We start from the raw sequence: 23,170 nt of genomic DNA, 5'->3' as shown, positions 1-23,170 counted from the left end.
AAAGAAGGTACCAACATACTTATCCATAGTTGAAATAGTAGGCCTACATAAACACAAAAAATATTACATGATTTTCTTTGTGCTTCTCACAATCACAAGCTCTGATAAATAACTAGTAATCTGCTGTTCTATTGTTGGTTACTGACTGTTGCTGATAGTGTTGCCAACCAGAAAAGACAAAATATTACTACGAGTCTGTCAAAATTCCACTACACTGCGCTGCAATAATGTTTGCTTGTCAATCGCTGCAAGATAACGCATTACAGGAACCTCCAAACCTCCCCATTCCTTTCATCACGTGTTCGTAATCAGGCGACTGTTGATATTGACTTTATATACACATTCAAAACTGTAAACAATTGTTGAATAATAACACAATAATGTAGGCATAATTACTGTAAAGGAAGAAAAGTCGCAAAACAAAAAATGTTCTGGGTCCGGGCCTGGTCCATAAAAAAAAAGTTCTGGGATGGGGCCCCAGAGGGCCCCAGCTGAATTTAACCACTGGTGAATCCTGCTCCAAAACAAAGATAATAGTACATGACTTTGGATACATGGTGTAATAGAACACTTAGTGAACCACAACTAGAAAACATGTACAAGCAAACTCGTCTTTCAATAAACAGATTATAAAATTGCCCAGTAAAGACTTTTCAAAAAAACAAAAATAAAATAAAATAAATAAATAAATAACACTATTTCAACTTAAACCAGAAAAATATAAGTAAACTATAATAGATAAGAAATGATACTATTGTTTTAATTGTTTTGCTATCTGCAAAATGTTTACCTGAGTGTGAGTGAATATTCAAATCATGAGAAACATGGGTTGCAAAAAAAAAATGCTATGCCACATTAAGGATAGGCACACTTTTTTATGTTCTATTTACATAATTAGGCATGGTAAATATAAATTAATACCTTAACAAATTAAAATAAGTCCTATGTATGGTTAAAAAGTTATTTCATCATTTATTTTACAAGGAACTTGACTGCAATATTTTGAATTGTCCATTATTTCTCTCTATTCTTCAATTGTCCACACATGTGGATTTTTCTTGATCTCAAGCACTAAAGAAGATATTCCAATATATCTGGCGATAAAGGATAATAAACTTCTTAAGGAAATTCCTAAAAATAAAAAAAAAACATGTAGATTTGTAGTTTGGTTTTTCTAAACCTTCCAAATTATTAGTCAGATCATAAATTCCTAAAAATTATTTTGCTAAAAGAATACTTGGTGATCATATATTTTCCTGATGGAAATATTTAACTGTGAAATGTATTATGTTCCAATCACTATAAAGATGAGTGATTATGATGATTAAACACAAAACTGCTATTCACAAAATTGCTATTGATACCAACTACTGTTTGTAATTTGTTTTTTTCTTCCAAGCAGTTTCCAGAGATACTGAAAATTAATAGTTTCAAAGAAAAACAGTGATCTCTGTTAATGTTAAAGCATCACTTGCACATATCAGTAGACCATTACTTCACAAAGAACTGCTGAAAATAGTCTGGTCCACCGGGTCATAACACCCACTGCTTTGAGATAGACATAACGGCCTGAAAGGTTCTGAGGACATTCCAAGTGCAACTTTCTTCGAAAAAGCGCATTATTCATTCTTGAAATAGAAGCACACTTTTTTCTTTCATCAGGATTCTCCAGTCGAGGCTTACCTTCCACATAAGAAATCAATTTATCTAAATTGTGAAGATGATCTCTATGTTGATTGGCACGATCTGTAAACATGAAAATTGTGAATCAGTAAAATGAAGACAGTGCAGAATGAAATTCATCATAATTGTTTTTTAAAATGTACACTGGTTTGAATCTAATACACATATACTTAAAGGAAATTTTATTTTACACAGGGGCAATCAAGGAACCTCTTAATTTTATTATATCAGCTGTATAAGTAGTGTTTCTGTCTTTACAGATATGCCTTCACCTCAACTAAGCAGCAATGGATCAAATATAAAAACCACCTTATGATTTTTTAATTAATAAACACATGACAATTTTCCATCTTATGATGCAATTACCTATTCAACTTTTAATTGGTTAATGTAGAGTTCATTAACCAGTTAACTGAAATGCAGCATTATATTATTATTATTATTATTACTTTGAGAACAATAAAGTAAACTTTTTTGCTTGGAATTTACTGTATCAGAAATTTCAATGGCTTTCAACAGTTGTACTTTTTTTTTTTGCTAAACATTTCTTTATTCACAAAATATAAAAATGAATTTTGCTTTGAAAGCATGTGCCAAAAAAAAAAAAAAAAGTTTAATGGTATCTATTTTAAAAATGTGACATATCAGTCCTAGCATTTTCCTTTAATATATTTATTATTATTATTATTATTATTATTATTAAACAAGACCTCATGGAGTCAAAGACTCATCTAGGAGGTCCTTTTATCTCACACACATCTCATCATACCGGGTCTTAAACACATTCAAACTCCTTGCAGACACCACACTCTCAGGCAAGGCATTCCAATCATTCACAACTCTGCACGAAAAAAACCTGCCTCTCACTCCCCTACTCACACCCTCTTTATACAGTTTCCAGGGATGACCTCTGGTTCTCCCCTGATCTCCCACTATTCGCTGTAGAACTTCTCCACCATTGATCCTATAGCAACCCCTTACCAACTTGTAGGTCTCTATCATATCTCCCCTCTTCCTTCTCTCCACTAGTCTCTGCAAATTACATCTTTTCAATCTTTCCTCATACTCGACATTCCAGAGGTCAGAAACTACCTTAGTCAGTCGCCTTTGGACCCTTTCCAACATCTCCTCATCCTTCTGAAAACCAGGTGACCAAATCTGGGCACAATAGTCCATGTGTGGCCTAATCAAAGCCTTATACAATGGAACAAGAATCTCCCTACTTCTACACGTCAGTGTCCTCCTCATCATTCCCAGAAGTCTTTGTGTTGTCTTCACAATTTTGGTGATGTGACCCCTAAATTTTAGATCTTTATCCACTATCACTCCCAGATCTCTTATTTCCTCTACTTCCAACAATATATTCTTACCAAGCATAAATTCTGCATCCCATCTTTGTTTTCCAAATTTTAAAACCTTACATTTTGCAACATTGAACTCACACCCCCATTTGCTTGCCCAATCACTCAATTTATTCAAGTCTTCTTGCAAGGCCACAACATCTTCACTACTCTTTATGGTTCTTCCCAACTTTGCATCATCTGCAAACAACTGAATATCTCCATCCAAATCTTCGCCAATATCATTAATATACAAGTTAAATAGTAATATTTATTCCTAGAAATATTTGCAATCTTTCCTGTTTTAAATGGAACAAGATAGATAATCAGGTCAGGTCAACTACTTCTCTTGGAAAGAATGTGGAAATTATTTTTATACTGTTTTTCCAAAGCTTGTCTTGAAAATATAAAGCTTTTTTTTTTTTTATGAAACGATGTTATTAAATGACATTTCTCTAAATAAATATTATTATTATTATGATTATGATTCAGGTCTCCATGGAGTCAAAAGACTCATCATGTTGGAGGCCCATCCTAGAAAACACAAAGTTTATCAAACCACTTCTTGAACTCATTGACTGTTTACACTCTCATCACTCTATCAGGCAATGTATTCCATGGTTGAACCACCCTCTTGCTCACAGCTTCCTTTTGTAACTTCTAGGGATGATCCCTTGTCCTCACTCCTTCCCCCTGTTCCATCAAGCAAAAGAACTCTCCAGTGTCAACCCTGTAACTACCTCTCAACAGTTTAAAAGTCTTAATCATATCACCTCTCCTCCTATCTACCAAACTCTGCAGTCCACATTCCCTCAGCCTGTCTTCATAACTAACATTGTACAGTCCTGATACCATCTTCGTTATCCGTCTCTTCTCCCTTTACACAGTTAATTTATCCCCTTCAAATCCTGGGGACCAAATTCGAGAACAATAGTCCAAGTGTGGTCTGCTCAGGACTTTATACAATGTGATATGGAAGCATTGGAGAGGGTCTAGTGACGAGCAACTAAGACTCAGGACTTTGGAATTTTGGCTAAGGAGAGAGGTTGAAGCATGTAGATTAAGTTTGGTAGATAAGAGGAAAAGAGGAGATATGACAGACACATTTTAAGTTAGTGAACTTCAAATTTCTATTGACTATCATCCTAAAATCATATGCTTTGTCTACTTCCTCCAGTCAACTTCTGCCAAGTATATGAGGTCTCCTGTCAGTGGATCCAAAATTTCAAGACTTTATACTTAGCTCTGTTGTGGAGTTTTGCCCTGATAAAGGAGGGGAGTGGAAGTGGGATTGCATTCCTGCACTCATCCCAATCTAAGTCAAGCATTATTTTTAGGCTTACAGATACTTATGTATTCCTTATTGTCTCTCCAATCCAAAACAACTGGTATAATGCAAAATTAATTTCTACAGATGCAACTATCAGTACCAGCATATATCCAATGCCATCATATTTTAGGTCATCCCTTCCAGAAAACCATCTTTCAGATCAATTTCATTGAAATATTTTCAGTTACTTACCTTAACATTGTCTGCACATAGCTCCTGCTTTTTGATTTTTCACATCTGCTCTCTTAGATAAACACTAAAAGCACCTAATTCCAAATCTATTTAACTGCAATTTATACCTGGGACAGATCCTTTCTTATAATTCTAAGAATTCACACAATAAATTCCATTTTCCAACTTCTAGGGATGGCCCCTTGTCCTCACTCCTTCCCCCCATTCCACAAAGCAAAAGAATTCCCCAGTGTCAACCCTGTAACTACCTCTCAACAGCTTAAAAGTCTTAATCACCTGCACAATCTATGTATTGAGTTATTTACTACCAAAACTTCTCAACTAACTTGGATTGTACTGTGGCAACAGACTCACAAATCTTAGCTCCTTCACTATTCTTTTTCACTTCTTCCAACAATCCTTTCAGGTCTTTTTTGCAAAAATATTTATTTGAAATTTTATATAATTTTGCACTTAAATATAATTTTGAAAGGGTCTCCATAACTCAGTCAATGATAGTACTCTTTGATTGGAAAGACAATTAAAGGGGAAATTTTGAAGGAGGTGGGAGAGATGAGAGATCTGGGAGCGATGATGGAAAGATTTGGAATTTAGGGGTCATAATATTGCTAAAACTGTGAGAACATCACAATGGATTATGACAATAATGAGGAGTGAGGAGGGCATCAACATGCCAAAGCTTTGATCAGACACATATAGACTACTGTGTGCAGATTGGGTCACCTGTTTTCAAGGGGATGAGGATGTATTGGAGAGGGTTTGCTAAGTGAGTGTCACATCTATGGAATGTCAAGCATGAGGGGTTGTTACCAGATTAATGTGGAGGAGATTTTTTATAGAGTAGAGAAAAACAAGGGCGGAACAAGAGGCCATCCCTGGAAGCTGTATAAGGAGAGTGTGAGCAGGGGGAATGAAAAGCAGGTTCTTTGCATGTAGTGTGATTGGTGAGTGGAATGCATTGTCTGAGAGTGAGTGTGTGTGGCGAGTGTGGAAACTGTGAATGGGTTTAAGACATGGTTCAATGATCTTTTTTAATGAGAGTGTATGGACCTCCTGCAATGAGTCCTTTAATTCCATGGACATCGGGAGTTAATTATAATGATAATAATAATAATCTTGGGTTTTCATCCTGCAGAATAGGCAGCCAGAGATTACTTATAATAGAGACAGACAGAGCAAACTATACAGATAAGATTACCTATCAGAGCATCAATTAAGTTTCTATGAACCAAGTTATTGGTGGTGATAGGACACAGCCTAATATGTAATGGAAGATGAGGTTTTTAAACTGATATTTAAAGAACCAGTTATTGTTTACTTGGGAAACAAAATCATATATTACAAAGAAATAAGTAATACAGCTTTCAACAAAATTCTCACTTTTGTTACAATATTTGTGTGATAAGAGATTTTCAGCACTAACGCTAATAAAGACATGCTTACATAATAACCTGTATCCCAAAGCAAAGAATTCTCAAGGCATATCATAAAAAAATTAAATTAAAAAAAAAAATGGTAACCATTGATACATGAACAATTCAGTTTCAACCTTCATGTTTTGACAATCCTTGAGCTTCCGACTTAAGTAATCACATATGCAGCATTCTCCAAACAATTCTAATTAATCTAATTAGTTTAACAGATGTTGCTTCATAACAATATTCTCTTTCCTAAATCCATACAAAAGAAGAAGGTAAAAAAAAAAAAGTGTTCTTTTGTTCATACCTTGCCCTTTGCCTTGCCATGTAAAAACTAAAACTCCTCTGACAGTCATATGGCTGCCTAAATCCACCATCCATACTGGGTTTTCTGCATAGTAGTTATCCAAAATGGCACATCTCTGAATCGGAGCTTCCAATTCACCATCTACAGCAAAAGAAGAATGTCCATATTTCCATCCAATCCATGCATGACGTTTATCATTCACCCATGTATCCTTGTTGTATGCCAAATTCTCCACTAAAATATAGAATAAGTAAAATAAACAGCTAATTAGCTCTTATAAAACGAATAGCTTGTTTAGTTTATATTGTTTTGTATGATTTTTTAAAGTAAAGATATAAAATAAAATGCTAAATAATTTATCAATATATTAAGTTAAGGGGATAATAAATCCCTCATTATTTTAAAGCCGGATACGAAACTCGGAGATCGAAATCTAAGAGTTTTATGCCGAAGAACTATTGGTGAGTCCAAGTGTAAGTCATCACCTGGGTAGTACAACACTAGGGCAACAACTCGTTGCAAAAGTGGAGCAAGCTTCGTCACTATCCTTAATATTTTCTCATAATGTAAAATGCAGCTCCTAGGAGATGTATTACTGTTTTACATTATGAGGAGAGGTCATTACCCAGACCAGTTTCGACCTTTATTGAGGTCTCATCAGTGAGTAGGTAGACCTGGAATACCAAGGTTTAAGTGAAACCGAACTCACATATATACCCTTACTATGAAACTCTTGAAAAAACCCTATGAAACTCTTAGATTTCAATCTCCGAGTTTCGTATCCGGCTTTAAAATAATGAGGGATTTATTATCCCCTTAACTTAATTTACGCCTCCAGAAAAATAGCCTCTTGGCTCTTTATCGTAGTAATAATAATATATGGGTACACTGGTCTGGCAATTCGTTAGTAGGGTAATATAGGTATATGAAAGTTCGGTTCATTTAAACCTTGGTATTCCAGGTCTACCTACTTACTGATGAGACCTCAATAAAGGTCAAAACTGGTCTGGGTAGTGATCTCTTCTCATAATGTAAAACAGTAATACATCTCCTAGGAGCTGTGTTTTACATTATGAGAAAATATTAAGGATAGTGACGGATCTTGCTCCACCTTTGCAACGAGTTGCCCTAGTGTTGTACCACCCAGGTGATGACTTACACTTGGACTCGCCGATAGTTCTTCGGCATGAAACTCTTAGATTTCGAGTTTCGTATCTGGCTTTAAAATAATGATTATCCCCCTAACTTAATTTACACCACCGGAAAAATAGCCTCTTGGCTCTTTATCGTTATCAATATATTATCAGGAATGTAAATTATTTAAACATTCAAAAACTGACATTTACTCAGCCATAATATATTAATTAAAATGTAACAATTAATTAAAATATTAATGTACAATAAATTAAATTAAAAACTTAAAAATTTCACTTTTGAATAAGTACTACAACTTTTATCCTCCTATATGATTAAAAACATGATTAAAAAACATGATTAAAAACACACATTTTAATCATGCTTTTTACCCTTTCTATTTTATATGGTCTCCTCCATATAAAATAGAAAGGGTAAAAAGGGAAGTGGAGTGCTATTGATGATAGAAAAAGAGTTACATCCTAGTAGAGTTGCTGTTTGTAGTTAGTCTCCTCCATATCCTCCTGTCTTGGGCTGTAACCACATCCAAGATCTTCATCCTCAAGTCCTCCTTCACCATCTCTCTCCATCCTTCTTTGGCTGCCTGCACTTCTTCCTCCCCTGCACATCCATCTGCATGACCTTTCTTCCCACATACTCGTCCTCCCTCCTCATCACATGACCAAACCATCTCAACCTTGCCTCCTGTATCTTTGCTCCTAGGTTCGTAACTTTCACTGTTCCCCTTACATAGTCATTTCTCAGACGATCCTTTCTGGTCACACTGCACATCCGCATAAGTATTCTCATCTCCGCTACCTCCATCCTGCTGATGTTATTTTTCCTCAGGGCCACAGTTTCCATAGCATATGTCATAGCTGGTCTCACTACTGTCCTGTAGATTTTGTCTTTTAGATTGATTGGCACCCTCTTATCGCATAGCACTCCAGCCATAATTCCAAGGATCACAATGTTAAATAGGGTAGGTGGGAAATGTCTGAATGAAAAGATTAAGCATACATACAGAGAAAGAAGGCATTATGGAGGCAACATAAGATGAGTGGTAATAATCAATTCCATGAGGAGTACAAAGAACAGGCATGGAGGGTGACTCGGTTAGTATGAGTAGCAAAAGTACAGTATGAGCAGCAGATAGCTAATGAAGCCAAAAAAAGATTATGGTAGGATGATATTGATTGGAGAAAATGGTATAAGGACAACTTCTGTGAAGGATGTAGTTGAGATATTTAATGAGCAGCTTGTAAAGGTCTTTCCTTGTGAATGTGACATCATGGAGAATTTGAGAGCAATGGATGATGCAGGGGAGAGACCGACTGTGAGTGAGCAACAGGTATATGAAGAAATGAGCAAACTTGATGTTAATAAGGCTGTGGGACTTGATGATATATCACTGTGTATTTTGAAGGAATGTGCCAGGGAGTTGACATCTGGCATGACATATTTGTTTAATATGAGCCTTAAATTGGGTGAAATTCCAAATGAGTGGAAGAAGGACGAATTGTAATGTTTCATAAGGGAGGTGACAAAACTCAAGCATCAAATTATAGGCCAATCTGTGTGTCAGGAGCAGCTGTTAAAATGGTTGAGAAGCTGGTAAGAACCAGGATCCAGGATCCAGAATTGAGTTGACAACAGTGGTATTATCTTTGATGGACAGGATGGATTTGCTAAAGGGAGGTCATGTTTTAGTAATCTGCTTACTTATTACAATAAGATGACAGCTGCATTGGATGGGGGGGGGGAGCTGGATACACAATAGTATACTTAGACTTTGCAAAGGCATTTGATAATCAAAGTAGAGTAGATGAGGTTAGACTAGTTCATTGGATTGGAGATTGGCTATCTGATAAGTATCAGTAAGTTGCGTATGGGGGAGTAATATTCTGGAAGAAGAAAGTCATTACTGGTGTGCCTCAGGGTCTTTTTTAGGGCCATTACTGTTTAACCTATATGTTAATGATATTGGGGAAGATTTGAATGGGGATATTCAGTGTACACAGCCTTGTTTGCAGATGATGCAAAGTAGGGACGAACTATGAGGAATAGAGCAGATGTTGTGGCCTTGCAAGAAGACTTGAATAGATTGAGTGAAGGGTATGGGGGTAAGGATGACAGTTCAATGTAGCAAAATGTAAGGTTTTAAAATTTGGGAAATAAAGATGGGATGTAGAGTTTACTCTTGGTGGGAATATATTGTTGGAGGTGAAGAGATGTTGGGGTGATGGTGGATAAAGATTGAAAATGTAGAGCATACATCACAAAAATTGTGAGGACAACACAATTAATTCTGGCAATGATATGGAAGACACTGACATTTTTACTGTTACTATTATTATGTGATACCTCCAGGGAGTCCAAAGACTCATTGAGGGAGATCACCTACTCTACAGCTCTCTATCTCCACCACTCAATCCACCAATAATGATATAATGAGCTGCAACTACACCAATGGCATCTACCTCCCACCACCGCCACCACTAGTATTTTTACAGACAATCACAAACATCCATGCCCACAGTGGGATTCAAACCCACAGCCTTTTGGCTGGAGAGTGGATATGCTAACCACTCAACCAACCAGGCCGACAAAGTGACTTGTAGAAGTAAATGTTGAAAGTTTTTCCACTTGGTTGTACTATAAAGTAAAGATGCCAAGAAATTATATTCTAGCTTTAATCCTTTATCCAAGTGTAAGCAAACAAAGTTTACATGTGAAGTAACTTTACAACAGGGCATGTCTAATGCTATTCTTTATGGGAAGGATCACAACCCAGACCAGTTTTGACTTTTATTGAGGTCTCATGAGTGAGAGCCAGACCTAGAAGTGATACCAAGGTTGAAGTAATGCAGAAGTCATATTTCCATATACAAGTAGCCAAAAAGTGTCACACCTTATTACTAAAATACTCTGGATTAGAGATAGATGTTGAAAGCTTTTCCACTTGGTTATACTATAACTAAGTAAGTGGATATGGAAGTGAGAAACTGTTTCACAGTTAACACACAATATTTGTTTGGTACTGCTACCCTCTTACTCGTCACATGCATTGATTCAGATGTTGCATGACAGTGAGATAGTACTGACCATTAAGCATTTGGCCCTCTTGAACAAATCCCTTATGAACAATTTCATGAATGTCAAAGAAAACAATCAGCATTGTTTTCTTTGACTCGAAGACTTACGCAGTGCACGTAATAAGCAGTCATCCCCATGTGGTATTGTGAGCTGATTAAGCATTTCTGAGATGGATTTGCCCAGTTTAAAATAAGATTTTATCACCACTTGGTGTTCATTTTCAAAGTTTTGACACAAGGCACTAACACCCTCTCACTCAAACAGAATCTATGAGGGCACTAATGAAGCTATCACAAATTGCATGGCTCATTGGAAAGAGAACACTCTCTAGTAGTTAAAATAATATACTATTTTACTCAACTTTATTAAGAGTACACATAAAAAACTTGTCTTGTTATTTAACAGGAACACCACGTACATTAGTTGGATTTTTTTAGGTCTATCCACATAACTGTGAAATAAAATAATGAAACTCAGAGTTTGGCAAATGATTTTCATAATGTGGTGTGGTGTGAGATCACTAGTGATGAAACTGGTCAGCATTTCTGCTTATTGGAGGTTTGAAGTGGCTAAATTGGATTCCTGGATTAACAGCCTTTATTCCACTTACAGCATACTAACATGTTATAGGCTAATCTTTTGTGGGATAGATATAAAATGCGACACGAGAAGTACTTATTGGATAGATGCAGAGAATATTTCTCATAGAACAAGAGAAAAGACAAAAAATGAGAAATCATCCTGAGAAGTTGACTAAGAATGTTGACAAGGAGTGGGTAGTCAGTAATGTCAAGTGAATTTGAAAGTGAGTATTATTATTATCATCATTAGACCTCAAAATTAAAAAAATTATCATAAGAGGACCAACTGTCAAAATAATTCATCGAATTATGCCATTAAACTCATTCACTGTTTATATTTATTCACTCATCTACCACATTCTCAACCAATTGCATTCCACTCACCATCCACTCTCCATACAGAAGGGACATGCTCCTCATTCTTCTGCAAGCATCCTCTTTACACAGCTTGCAGGAGCTCTTGTTCTATTCCTGTTTTCCCCTATTCCATGAACTATCTCCTCCATATTAATTATATAACAATTCTCTTACGAACTTATGTCTCAATTATATCTTCACTCCTTCTTTTCCTCCTGCTATTCACAAGGTTCTCCAAATTGCATTTTCACAGTCTATCATTGTTCTTAACATTCCAGAGATTAAGTGACTGCCTAAGCCAATTGTCAATGGACACTTTCCAATTTAATCTCATCCCCTTAAATCTGCAAACAGTAATCCAACCTTATTTAAGGGAACAAAACCGCTTACTTCTACATGTCAATACCCTCTACATCATTGCCGTAATCCATTGTGATGTTTTCACATTAAGAACGTGTTCCCTAAATTTTAGGTTCTTGTGCACCATTTCCTCCCAGATCCCTTATCTTCTGCACCTTATGCAAGATATTCTCCACCAAATATATACTTTGCATCCTATCCTTCCTTTCCAAATTTTAAAATCTTACACTTGGCAACAATGAACTAGAAACTCCACTCACCCACTCATATAGAGAGGAGATATGAGAGGGGATATGATAAACATTTTAGTTGCTTAAAGGGTTTTATAGGATAGATGTAGGGGAAATGTTTCAGCACTTGGTTAGAGGAACCAGAACAAGGAGTCATCCCTGGAAGTCAAATAAAGGTGTGGTTAGTAAGGTTGTGAAGACTAGATTTTTTGCTTGGAGTTGTGAATGAATGGAATGGGTTGCCAGTCAGTTGTAAGTGCTTTGTTAATGGGTTCACGGAGAGGTATGATAGATTGTGTGGATAGATGGGGTCTCCAGCAATGTCTTTGGACTCCATGGAGGTGCTTGTACAATAATAATAATAATAATATAGTTCAAATCCTCTTGCATAGCCATATCTGCTCTATCCCTCATCGTTTTCTCTAACTTTGCATCATCTGACAAATGCATATGCACACCTCTCCAGTATCACTGACATATAATATAAATTATCAGTGGCTCCAAAACAGACTCCTAGGGCAGTAAAAGAAAAAACCTCTGCATACCACAAATGGCTCAAGACCAAAGGACACTCTACCTATACTGCAGCTCACAACAGCTGTAAAAGAATCATCACCAATTCCAAATAAGACTTTGAAAGGATCAAATGCTGAGAACTTAACTCCTCCTCCTCCTCCCAAATGGTAAATCATTGCTTCTAGTCCCTTTCCAAGCCCAGTGGGCACAACCTTTTCCCACTGAGGTTTCCACCACTCTCACATCTGGATGGTATTGTCACTTCACCTAAAGACAAGGCGAACTTGGTATCACTCATCTCTTTCAATTCCTGCACTAATGATATGAGCCGACTTCCCTCCTCTCCAACAACTACTCTCTCTCCATGCCACCATAGTCTTCTTCCAGAAAGAAATCCAAAGAATCCTCAATAACCTGAATATAAACAAGGCATCTGGTGGTATCCCACTTATTGTGATAAAAATTTCTGCCTTAGAACTGACACCTATCCTGTATCACCCCATCAATCAATTCCATTCAACTGGCATCTACCCCTACAACATGAAAACAGGCTCACATCCAGCCCATCCCAAACAGAAGTGATAAAAATCAACCAGCGAACTACCAAACAATTGCTCTTACTCTTGTTCTCTAAAATTGTGGAGAAAGTCATCAACACCCAACTCTTGTATCATCTAGAGACCTAGCAACTAATCAGTGACCACCAGTACGGATTCTGCCACTTATGATCTACAGCTGATCTTCTAGCTTTCACCACCCCACCTCTGTACTCAAGGCATGGAAAAATTCAGAGAAACTAATATGGTTGCCTTCGGCATTTCAATGGCATTTGATCGGATTTGTCACAGGGATCTACTTAGCAAACTGCCATTCTATAGTCTGCCTTTCACACCCTGCAACTGGATTGTCAACTTTCTCACTGGTCACTCTCTATGTGTCATGGTGGACAGTTTCCTCTTCTCAGATTTCCCCACTAATGCAGGAGTAGCCCAGGGTTCTATTCTTTCATGCACTCTTTTCTTCTTGTATATAAATGACCTGCTCTCACAGACTTCCAACCCAATCGATAGCTTTGCTGATGGCAGTACACTCCATTCGTTCTTATCATTTGAAAAACCTTGTACTGCTCAAGTATTTGAATCCTGAAGATTCACCACGAGTAATGACCTGAACTCAATCTCCAAGCTATATCTGAATGGGGCAAGGATAACCCTGTAGACTTCAACCACCAAAACTCAGTTCTTTTTGATCTCTTGCATGAAAGAGGTCTCATTTCTCTTCTTAATTTTCACTAATACCCAGACATCCAAACATGATCAGATTTCCCTTCTTGGACTGACTTATAACTCTCACCTTTCCTGAGGAATATGCTTTGAAGAGCATGAATATTAATATGAAGAATTGCTGTTCAGAAGACATCAAAGAAGATTAGGAATGGCTCAAACAAAAGTCAGAGACTTTTCTAAAATATTGACAGATGGATCTATCTCCGTGGGAACAAAGTTGATTTTGGATGCAGTTGTTTTTCCAACAGTGACTTATGGATGTGAAACTTGGAACCTAAAGAAGTCAGATAAGAAAAGTATAGCTGCTTTTGAGATGTGGTGTTACAGAAGGCTGTTCAGGATATCATATACTGAAAGGTGTACAAATGAATAGGTGTTAGAAAAGTTCAGTAGAACTTTAAGGCTTCTTAAGGATATTGGCAGAAAAAAGTTAAAATATTTTGGACACATTGAAAGGATGGAAGGAGGACTTCTCAGAACAGTAATTGAAGGCAAAAGTTCCTGGAAAAAGAGGAAGGAGCGACCGTCAATGAGATGGATGGTGTGTGTTTGGAGTGATTAATCTTCAGAGAATTGAAGCCTCTAGAAAAGTATACAACAGGACTATATGGCAAAGACTAGTGTGGCACATCACCAAGCATCAGAGTGACCATATGGCATCTGTGGATGTCCAATGAACAGATGATGGTGATGAGCATGAAAAAAGGTGGATATCACAAAGATATTAGTGGAGATATTAAGTAGTGTGAGAAAACAGAATCATACCTGGAAGATGTATTAGGATTTAGGGAGTAATGGAGTGAAGATTAGATTTTTTTTTGGAGGGTCATGTTAGTTAATTGCATGGTTAGAATGGGTGGTGAAGCATTGATACTGAACATGATGAAAATAAGTAAGATAGGCATTGTAGTTAATGAAGACTTCCCAGGATAAGTCTGACTCTTTCCTGGATGCCTAAAATAATAGTACTATATTATAATCAATATTAAACAAATTGACAGTCATTTATGATAAACACTATTATGATGAAAGAAGATTTCACATGGAGGCTTGAAAATAATAGTCAACTGAATATAAATAATAATGAAAAGAAGCTCACCACATTCTGATTCTTCATGAATTCTAAAAAATTCAGGGCCACAGTCACCTGAAACATAAACAAGGAATTCAGTAAAACACACAACTTATTTCATCTTCAAAGCAATTTCATTTCTTAAAAGGACTCTTTATTCTTTTATTTAATTTGAACAGGCTATTAAGTTTAAGATTGTATTTGGTTATCAAGGAAAATTCTATGTATAAATAATTTCAGACTAATTTCTGATTATTATTATTATTATTAACATTAAACCTCCATGGAGTCAAAAGATCCATCTCAAGAGGTCCATACAATCATGCAAAATATCATTGAACTGAACATTAAACCCATAAAAGTTTCCACACTCATCGAACTATCAAGCAGTGAATTCAACTCACCAGACACTCAAAGAACTTCTCTTTACTCCCTTGCTCACACCCATCTTATACAGCTTCCAGGGATGGCCTACTCTTGTCTCTCACTACTGTATGAAAAATCTCCTTCACACTAATCTGGTACCACCCCCCCCCTTCCCCACCTCACCAGCTAATATGTCTCAATCACATCTCCTCTTCTTTTTCTATTAACAACACTTTGCAAATTACTCTCACACTATAGCTTCCATTTGCCTCATAAGTTGTTGATAATCACTGGTCTGGTAGTTCCACACACATATATCCTTTCATCATTCAAGCTCTCATATGAATGGCTACAACCCAGGTGATCACCTCATGGCAGGGCCGGATTTAGACTTGCTGAGGCCCTAAGCTATACAAAACCCAGAGGCCCCCTACTGTTTTAAATTACATCAGCTGGTCTCAGAAAAACTTAAAATATATACGCTTTTTAATACATGAAAATATATTGTCTTTTAATGTTTATTAAAAAAAATAATAAAGTATGCATTTACAAAATCACAGAAATAATTATATAATTAAAGGGTTTTAATTATATATAAATAAGGCTCAAAAAAAAAAAGACAAAATATCTCGATCACTTTTACAATGTGCCAAAATTATTTTAATGTTATATTTTGTATATTTAAAATTATTTAGAAATTATCATTGTGATATGTCTGACTTCATTTGAGATTTTTCTACGAATATTTTTTTATCAATTTTTATATTTTTTTGTTTTTTATTTGAGGCCCTAAACTGTAGCTTTTTTTTTAGCTTATATGTAAATCCGCCATTGCCTCATGGTCATGCTTGTTAATTTACAATCACATCCTCTGATGAATGATCATCACCAAGACTCAACCATCATGTATCATCCACTACATACTGCCTAAGACAGTTGTCATTCAAGAACTCAGAAATTAATTTTCCTTATTCCCTAATGATATCTCTTTATTCTATAATATTACCATAATTGAAATCACTCATAATGATCATCCCTCTCTCTCTTGCTCATTAAGCCAATTTGTTTACACATTTCTTTGTCTCCACTCTCTATACTCCCCTGGCCTATAGCAACATCTAACTAAATATGTCATTCTGTCAACCTCCACCTCATACCTTACTACTTCAAAATCACTGCCACTATATTCCCCTTGTGTCTCCACCTTGCGCAGACACAATTCCCCTTCTATTATCAGCAGTACACTGTCTGCCTTCTTGCCATTCCTGTTCTTATAAGAAACATCGTACCCTTCATTTTCACTCTTTTGGGATATCATTCCTATTCAACCATGTTTTATTTATTTTAAATATCTGCAGATAAATAAAATATGGTTGAAATAGGAATCTATTCTCTTTATACTGTGCCTTCCTGACTATCCCAGCTGCCTTTCTTCTTCTTCTGTTAGTAACTCAATATTGAAACAGGCAAGACCAAACACTCCAGTCTCACATGCGCCACTCTTCTACTTGTTCACATTACTCATTTCTTTCTAGAAACAGTTTCTCTAGTTGGTTCATGCCAAATCCATTTAACTGCACTATCTCTTTTATGCAATTCTATTTTCTTCTTGGATAAATTCACCACACATCAACAAATTGCACTCCCTTTTCTCATCATGGCAATGCTAGCATACAATTCATGATTTCTGTTCACAGTCTTAAGTTATCACTGACATATCTGGCCACACATCAACTACCCTTCCTATCATATTGCTGTCTTTTACTCTGCTTAATAATCTCCTGATATCCATCTTCCTATTCTCCCTATGCCAAACCAAATCATTACTTATTCTCTTGCATGTTTAATTCTCATATCCAAAGTATCCATCAAATGCTCATACTTTCTCCTAGAAAACAAACCTTGTGCACTCTCTCATCCATTGCTCTATACAAGTGTTTCTCAAAGTGTAGTATGCATATCCCCAGGGGTACATGAAAGGTCTTCAGGGGGGTACGTGACAATTTTTGGCTATGCATCATTAACACATGAAATCATTATTAAGAAAAACAGAATTATTTTAAATGAATATATTTCTCAATAAATTATATATTATGAATGAATTCTCCTGCTCAAATTGCCCTGACATTCACATTGGGGGGATAGTAACTCGCTCCCTTTGGTAAACAACACGCCCTCCCCAATAGCCACTATTCTGCAGATGCAAGAAAAACAAGTAGTTTTATTGTATCACTGAATAAGGTACAGAGACATTTGCAGACTGTGTAATATATTTCTTAACAAATAGTGCAATTAGAGACAACTGGGATAAAAACAGCAGTAACTAATGAATCACATGTCCCTCTCCACATTAACCATGCTGTATAGACTCAAGCAAAATCATATGTTGCACTGGCAAACATATGGTTTTGCTTGACACCACCCCATCGCACACATGTTAAAACTAAGAAATATATAGTGAATGTGTTTCAGATATTATGGAATTCAGTTGAAGAGAATTAGCATTTCAACTCAACTGTCGGCTTGCCTTTGTGTTTGGGTTGTGTGATCTTTTGTTAATACTGCACCAATCATATGCACATCTTCATAGCTGCTCTGTCTCTACTGGCCCACCATTGCTGTCTGTTTCGCACTCTGCTTTCATTTCTCATTATTCATTTGTGAAGGATTGTTCATTAGGTATCTCCAGTCTTGTAAGTTACCGGTAATTTTTGCTTGAAATAATGGGAAAGAAGATGATGCTATTTGGGTAGATGACCTTGACGGTGCACACAAGGAAACTGCTCTCGAGGCCAGAAACAGAGATAGTGAATAGGAGCTTCTTGGTAAGTCATACCCATGTCAGTATGACTTACCAAGAAGGTAAATCATACCGGAAACAAAAGTTTTCTGAAAACTTTTGTTTCCGAAATTTCCTGCATATATCTCGCAGCATGATTTTTAGCTTTAGTTTTGGAAAAAAAAAAAAAGTATGAGTTATATTCAAGCAAATAAATAAGTTTTTTAGCTTTCAAATTCTTAAGTAGATCATTGGTTAAAGACTGGATTTATAAAATGCACAAAAGAGATCAATATAGCAGATACAAGTAGCTGTAAGCAACAAGAAAACGTTAATATTGTATCTGAATCAAATGAAATTGATAAGAGTGTGTGTCGTCTGACATCTCTAAAGAACCAACTAGGAAGAAGATGAAAAAACTTCGTAAAAAACTTTGTACAGTATGATATGAATTACTTGAAATGTGGATTTTCATGGATGGGAAATGAACAGAAACCTATTCCATTATGTCTCATTTGTGGTGAAACTCTAAAATATGAAAGCATGAAACCATCTAATTTAAACTGCCATTTTGAATCAAAACATAATGCTTACAAGGACAAACCTATAGAATTTTTTCAAAATAAACTAAAAAAATTTAAAAGAATCTCAAAACATGATGTCGATCACATCGATGAACCCACTGACATTACAAATTTTGAAATTTTGCAAATCCTCTAGTTCATTAGGTATGAAAAAAATCAAAAACTTCATGATGACCTTTTATATTGCCACCCTTGCTAGAACATGCAACAGGAGAAGAAATAGGAAGTTTTTTTTTCACTTGGTTAGACTATAAATTATATATTTAGTTTAATCCTTTATCCAAGTGTAAGCAAACAAAGTTTGTGCCTGAAGTATCTTCAGGACTGGGGCAACTCGTGACAAAGGTGGACTGACTTCACATCACTTGCTTTAGTATCCCATAATGCAAAGCACATCTCCTTGCAGACATGTATAATGCTATGCATTATGGGAAGGGTCACTATCCAGCCCAGTCTCCCTGTTTAAGTGTGGGGGTTACCTCTCCAAAAATTCGTGCAATCGCTTAGATCACCCAGCAATGAGCGACCTGAGTGATCATTTAACTCAGCGTTGCCCCCCCCCCCCCCCAGTGGCAGGCTCAGGCTTACCCCACCACCGAGCAGAGTCATAATCTCAGCAGTGGCCCCACTCAGAGACAGGCAAAACCCTATCCCCAAGCAGAGCCACTCATATTTCAGGGAAAGCACTTCCCCTTCTGCGCAAAAGCATATCTGTGAGAGCCAGACCAGGAAACACCAATAGCCGAGCCTCAGTTAAGACTTCATTGGTTACAGCCTTGCCACAACCACTTCTGCACAAAAGCACATCAGTGGGAGCCAGATCCAGAGGTGATACCAAAGTTGAAGCAATTCAGGAGTCATATTTCCATATAAGAGTTGCCAAAAGGTGTCAGACCTTATTATTAAATTACTCTAGATTAAAGAAAGATGTTGGAAGTTTTTTCCCCCCCACTTGGTTAGACTATAAATATATATTTAGTTTAATCCATTATCCAAGTGTAAGCAAACAAACTTGCGCCTGAAGTAACTTCAGGACTGGGGCAACTCGTGGCAAAGGTGGACTGACTACACATCACTTGCCTTAGAAAGTAATAGGAAATAATATGAAAGTAATACAAAATATGACTTCTGCATTGTTTCAACCTTGGTATCACCTCTGGGTCTGGCTCCACTGAAGAGACCTCAATAAAGGGCAAAAAAAACGGTCTGGGTAGTGACCCTTCTCATAACACACAGCATTATACATGTCTGAAATGAGATGTGCTTTGCATTATGGGATACTAAGGCAAGTGATGTGAAGTCAGTCCACCTTTGCCACGAGTTGCCCCAGTCCTGAAGATACTTCAGGTGCAAACTTTGTTTGCTTACACTTGGATAAAGGATTAAACTAAATATATAATTTATAGGAGAAGAAATATTCAACAATATAAATACATTTATGCATCAAAACAAGCTTGATTGGAAAAGTTGTGTTGGAATAAGCATGGATGGAACAAAATCTGTGGTTGGATCTAAAAAGGGCTTGTTTCAAGGATTCAAGCTGTTGCACCAGATGCAAAGTCAACACACTGCTGCATACACAGGGAGACTTTGGCTACACATATGATGTCTGCAGACCTAAGAAAAGTTCTGGATGAAGCTGTCAAAATCATAAATTATATTCAAGGCCATCCTCTAAATGCCAGGCTTTTCTCTCGACTTTGCAAAAAAATGGGAAACAAAAATGGGAAACACAACTTCTTTTCCATACCAATTTTCGTTGGCTTTCTCGTGGAAAATTCTTTACTTGTTTATTTGAACTTTGGAATGAACTACAAGTCTTTCTTGATGAAAAGTTTGAATTGAAAAAATATTTACATAATTGGAAATGGCTCAGTCAATTAACATTCCTGGCAGATATATTTAATGTATTAAATAATCTTAATTTGTCTTTACAAGGCAAGGAAATTTCTATATTTCATGTCCAAGATAAAATGAACACCACATTGGCAAAAAAGAAGTTATGCAAAAGTGAATTGCTAATGGAGAATTTGACACATTTCCATCTCTTCATGAATTGCTTGCAAGTTCAAATGAACAAACTGATGATGACATGAAATTTACTATAATGCAGCATTTACAAAGCTTACAAATGAATCTAGAAAAGTATTTCCTGGAATTGGACATTAATATTAAGTGGATAAGATATCCTTTCAATATCAACAAATCTGTGCCAAAAGGTCTGTCGCCAATAAAAGAAGAACAACTTTTAGAACCAACTTCTGATGGTTTCCTAAAAAATAAATACAATGAGAACAGTGTATTTATTACGTAGTATCAAAATGATGATAATACGTTATCATCATTTTGATAACGTATTCTCTGGCTACAAATACAGAATAAATCTCCTGAATTAACAGATAAAGCTCTAATGTTTAAGAAGGGGTACACGGATATCTGAAGTTTCAGAAACGCTGCTCTACACAAAGCCACTCTTGTCATTCACCACCTCTTTTTCTTCACTACCTTTCATTTCATTCTTTTGTGCTTTTCTATCGTATCCACCAAATGTCTAATCGCATTTGGCATATGCCTTATCTAGTTTCCCATCTTAATCATCTCATTCTTCAACTCTTGCATTCTGGCAATCATACTTTCTTTAGTATTGACTATCACTCTTGCGATCGCTTCATTCATGCTCTTTTCTGTTTCCATAATTATTCTTGCTTTTGCGCCTGTCAGTCATGCTTTCCCCCATTCTTTTAATCAATCCCATTTTTCTCCTTATTATCAAGTGGTGAATATGAATGCCTGTGTAGATAAAAAGGGAAGGGGATGACATGGATTCAAAGAAAAACAGTTGGATCTGAAAATGGTTCAAAGAAGAATAAGGAAAAAAGAATGGCTTGAATTAAGCATGCAGAAGTCACATCAAATAAGTGGTGTTAGTGGAACTAGCTATAGATCCAGGAATAAGCTACTGTGTTTGTAAACAAATGCTAGAAGTGTAAGAAACAAGGCAAATGAAACAGTTGCATTATTGCTAGGGAACTGACAGTGCCTTTAACCTGGCTTTTCAATGAAAGCCTGGCTGCTGGAAAGGTACCCATGGAATGGAAAGAAGGTAAGATAGTGCCATTGCATAAGGGTGGTAACAGACTGGAAGTGTCTAATTATAGGCCAGTCTGTGTGTCATCAGTAGTTGTTAAGATCTTGGGGAAAGTAGTGAGGGACCGTATACAACATTGGGCAGATGAGGGTAATGTCATCTGTGAGAATCAACATGGATTTGTGAAAGGGCGCTCTTGTTTTAGCAATATGCTAGCTTTTTATAATAAAGTTACAAGAACATTAGATGAGAGAAAGGCATATACGGCAATTTTCTTAGACTTAGCGAAAGCATTTGACAGGGTGCCACATGATAAGCTGATATTTAAGTTGCAGCACATGGGTCTGGATGTCAGATTGGTCAACTGGATTCAGGATTGGCTGTCTGATAAGTATCAGAGAGTTGTGTATGGTGGAGCAGTTTTAAGGAGGCAGAGGGTTACAAGTGGGGTCCCACAGGGCTCAGTACTAGGACCTACATTGTTTAACCTTTATATCAATGACATAGCCAGTGGATTGCAAGGGGATATTCAGTTGTCTGCAGATGATGCAAAGCTGGGAAGGATTATTAGTAATAGTGCAGATGTGGTAGCCCTGCAAGAGGATTTGAATAAGCTAGATAGATGGGCAAATGAATGGGGGTCACAGTTTAATGCAGCAAAATGTAAGGTCTTCAGGTTTGGGAAACATCGATGGGACTCTGCATACTCTATAGGAGGAGTTATACTGGAAGAAGTAGGGGAGACAAGAGATCTGGGGTTGATGATTGATAGAAACCTGAAATTTGGGGGACATATTGCAAAGGTGGTGAAGGTAACACAGAGGATTGCTGCAATTATGAGAAGGACACTGACCTGCAGAGATAAAAGGGTTATCATTCCATTGTATAAGTCTCTGATCAGACCACACTTGGACTATTGTTCTCAGATTTAGTCCCCAGGATTTGAAGGGGATAAATTAACTGTTATTATTATTGTTATTGTTATTATTGTTCCGGGAAACTCCACGGAGTCGACAGACTCATCGAGGGAGGCCCTAACATCATGTCAAGAACAACTATTCAACATTCCCACAGTATCTATCATACCTTGCCTTGAACTCATTCACGGTCGTAGCACCCACAACAGACTCTGGAAGCTTATTCCACTCATTTACCACTCTCCAAGTAAAGAACCTAGCTCTAACACCCTTGTCAACCACGCTCTTGCCCAGCTTCCATGCATGGCCCCTAGTCCTCCCACCACCAGTCATATTTTCAAAAATATCTTCTGGATCAATCTTATAAAATCCCTTCAGTAATTTGAATGTCTCAATCATATCACCCCTCCTTCGCCTATCGTCCAATTTCTGCAACCCATAAATCTTCAACCTATTCTCATAAGGTTCATTCCACAGACCTGCTATCATCTTGGTCACTCGTCTCTGGACCTTCTCCACTTTCTCCCCATCACG

The 23,170-nt window shown here is 36.7% G+C and overlaps 1 protein-coding gene across 2 annotated transcripts in view; it reads right to left on the bottom strand.

The window, feature by feature from the left end:
- Nucleotides 1–855: 855 nt before the first annotated feature.
- Nucleotides 856–23,170, bottom strand: part of LOC150092389 (lactadherin-like) — a 175,770-nt gene continuing 153,455 nt past the window's right edge. For both annotated transcript variants that reach the window (XM_090414957.1, XM_090414958.1), the window contains exons 10-12: nt 14,930–14,977; nt 6,271–6,504; nt 856–1,746 (exon numbers count right to left, since the gene is read on the bottom strand). In XM_090414957.1, coding sequence (XP_090271083.1) covers nt 1,481–1,746; nt 6,271–6,504; nt 14,930–14,977 — 548 coding nt within the window. In that variant the 3' untranslated portion in view covers nt 856–1,480. The remainder of the gene's footprint in view (nt 1,747–6,270; nt 6,505–14,929; nt 14,978–23,170) is intronic.

This window comes from Typopeltis vanoorti, chromosome 26 (genome assembly GCF_054136105.1).
Source record: "Typopeltis vanoorti isolate ZY-2024b chromosome 26, IOZ_Tvanoo_1.0, whole genome shotgun sequence".
NCBI classification, from domain to species: Eukaryota; Metazoa; Arthropoda; class Arachnida; order Uropygi; family Thelyphonidae; genus Typopeltis; species Typopeltis vanoorti.
Note: the sequence above shows the minus strand (reverse complement) of the source record. Positions and strands in the feature narration are given on the sequence as shown.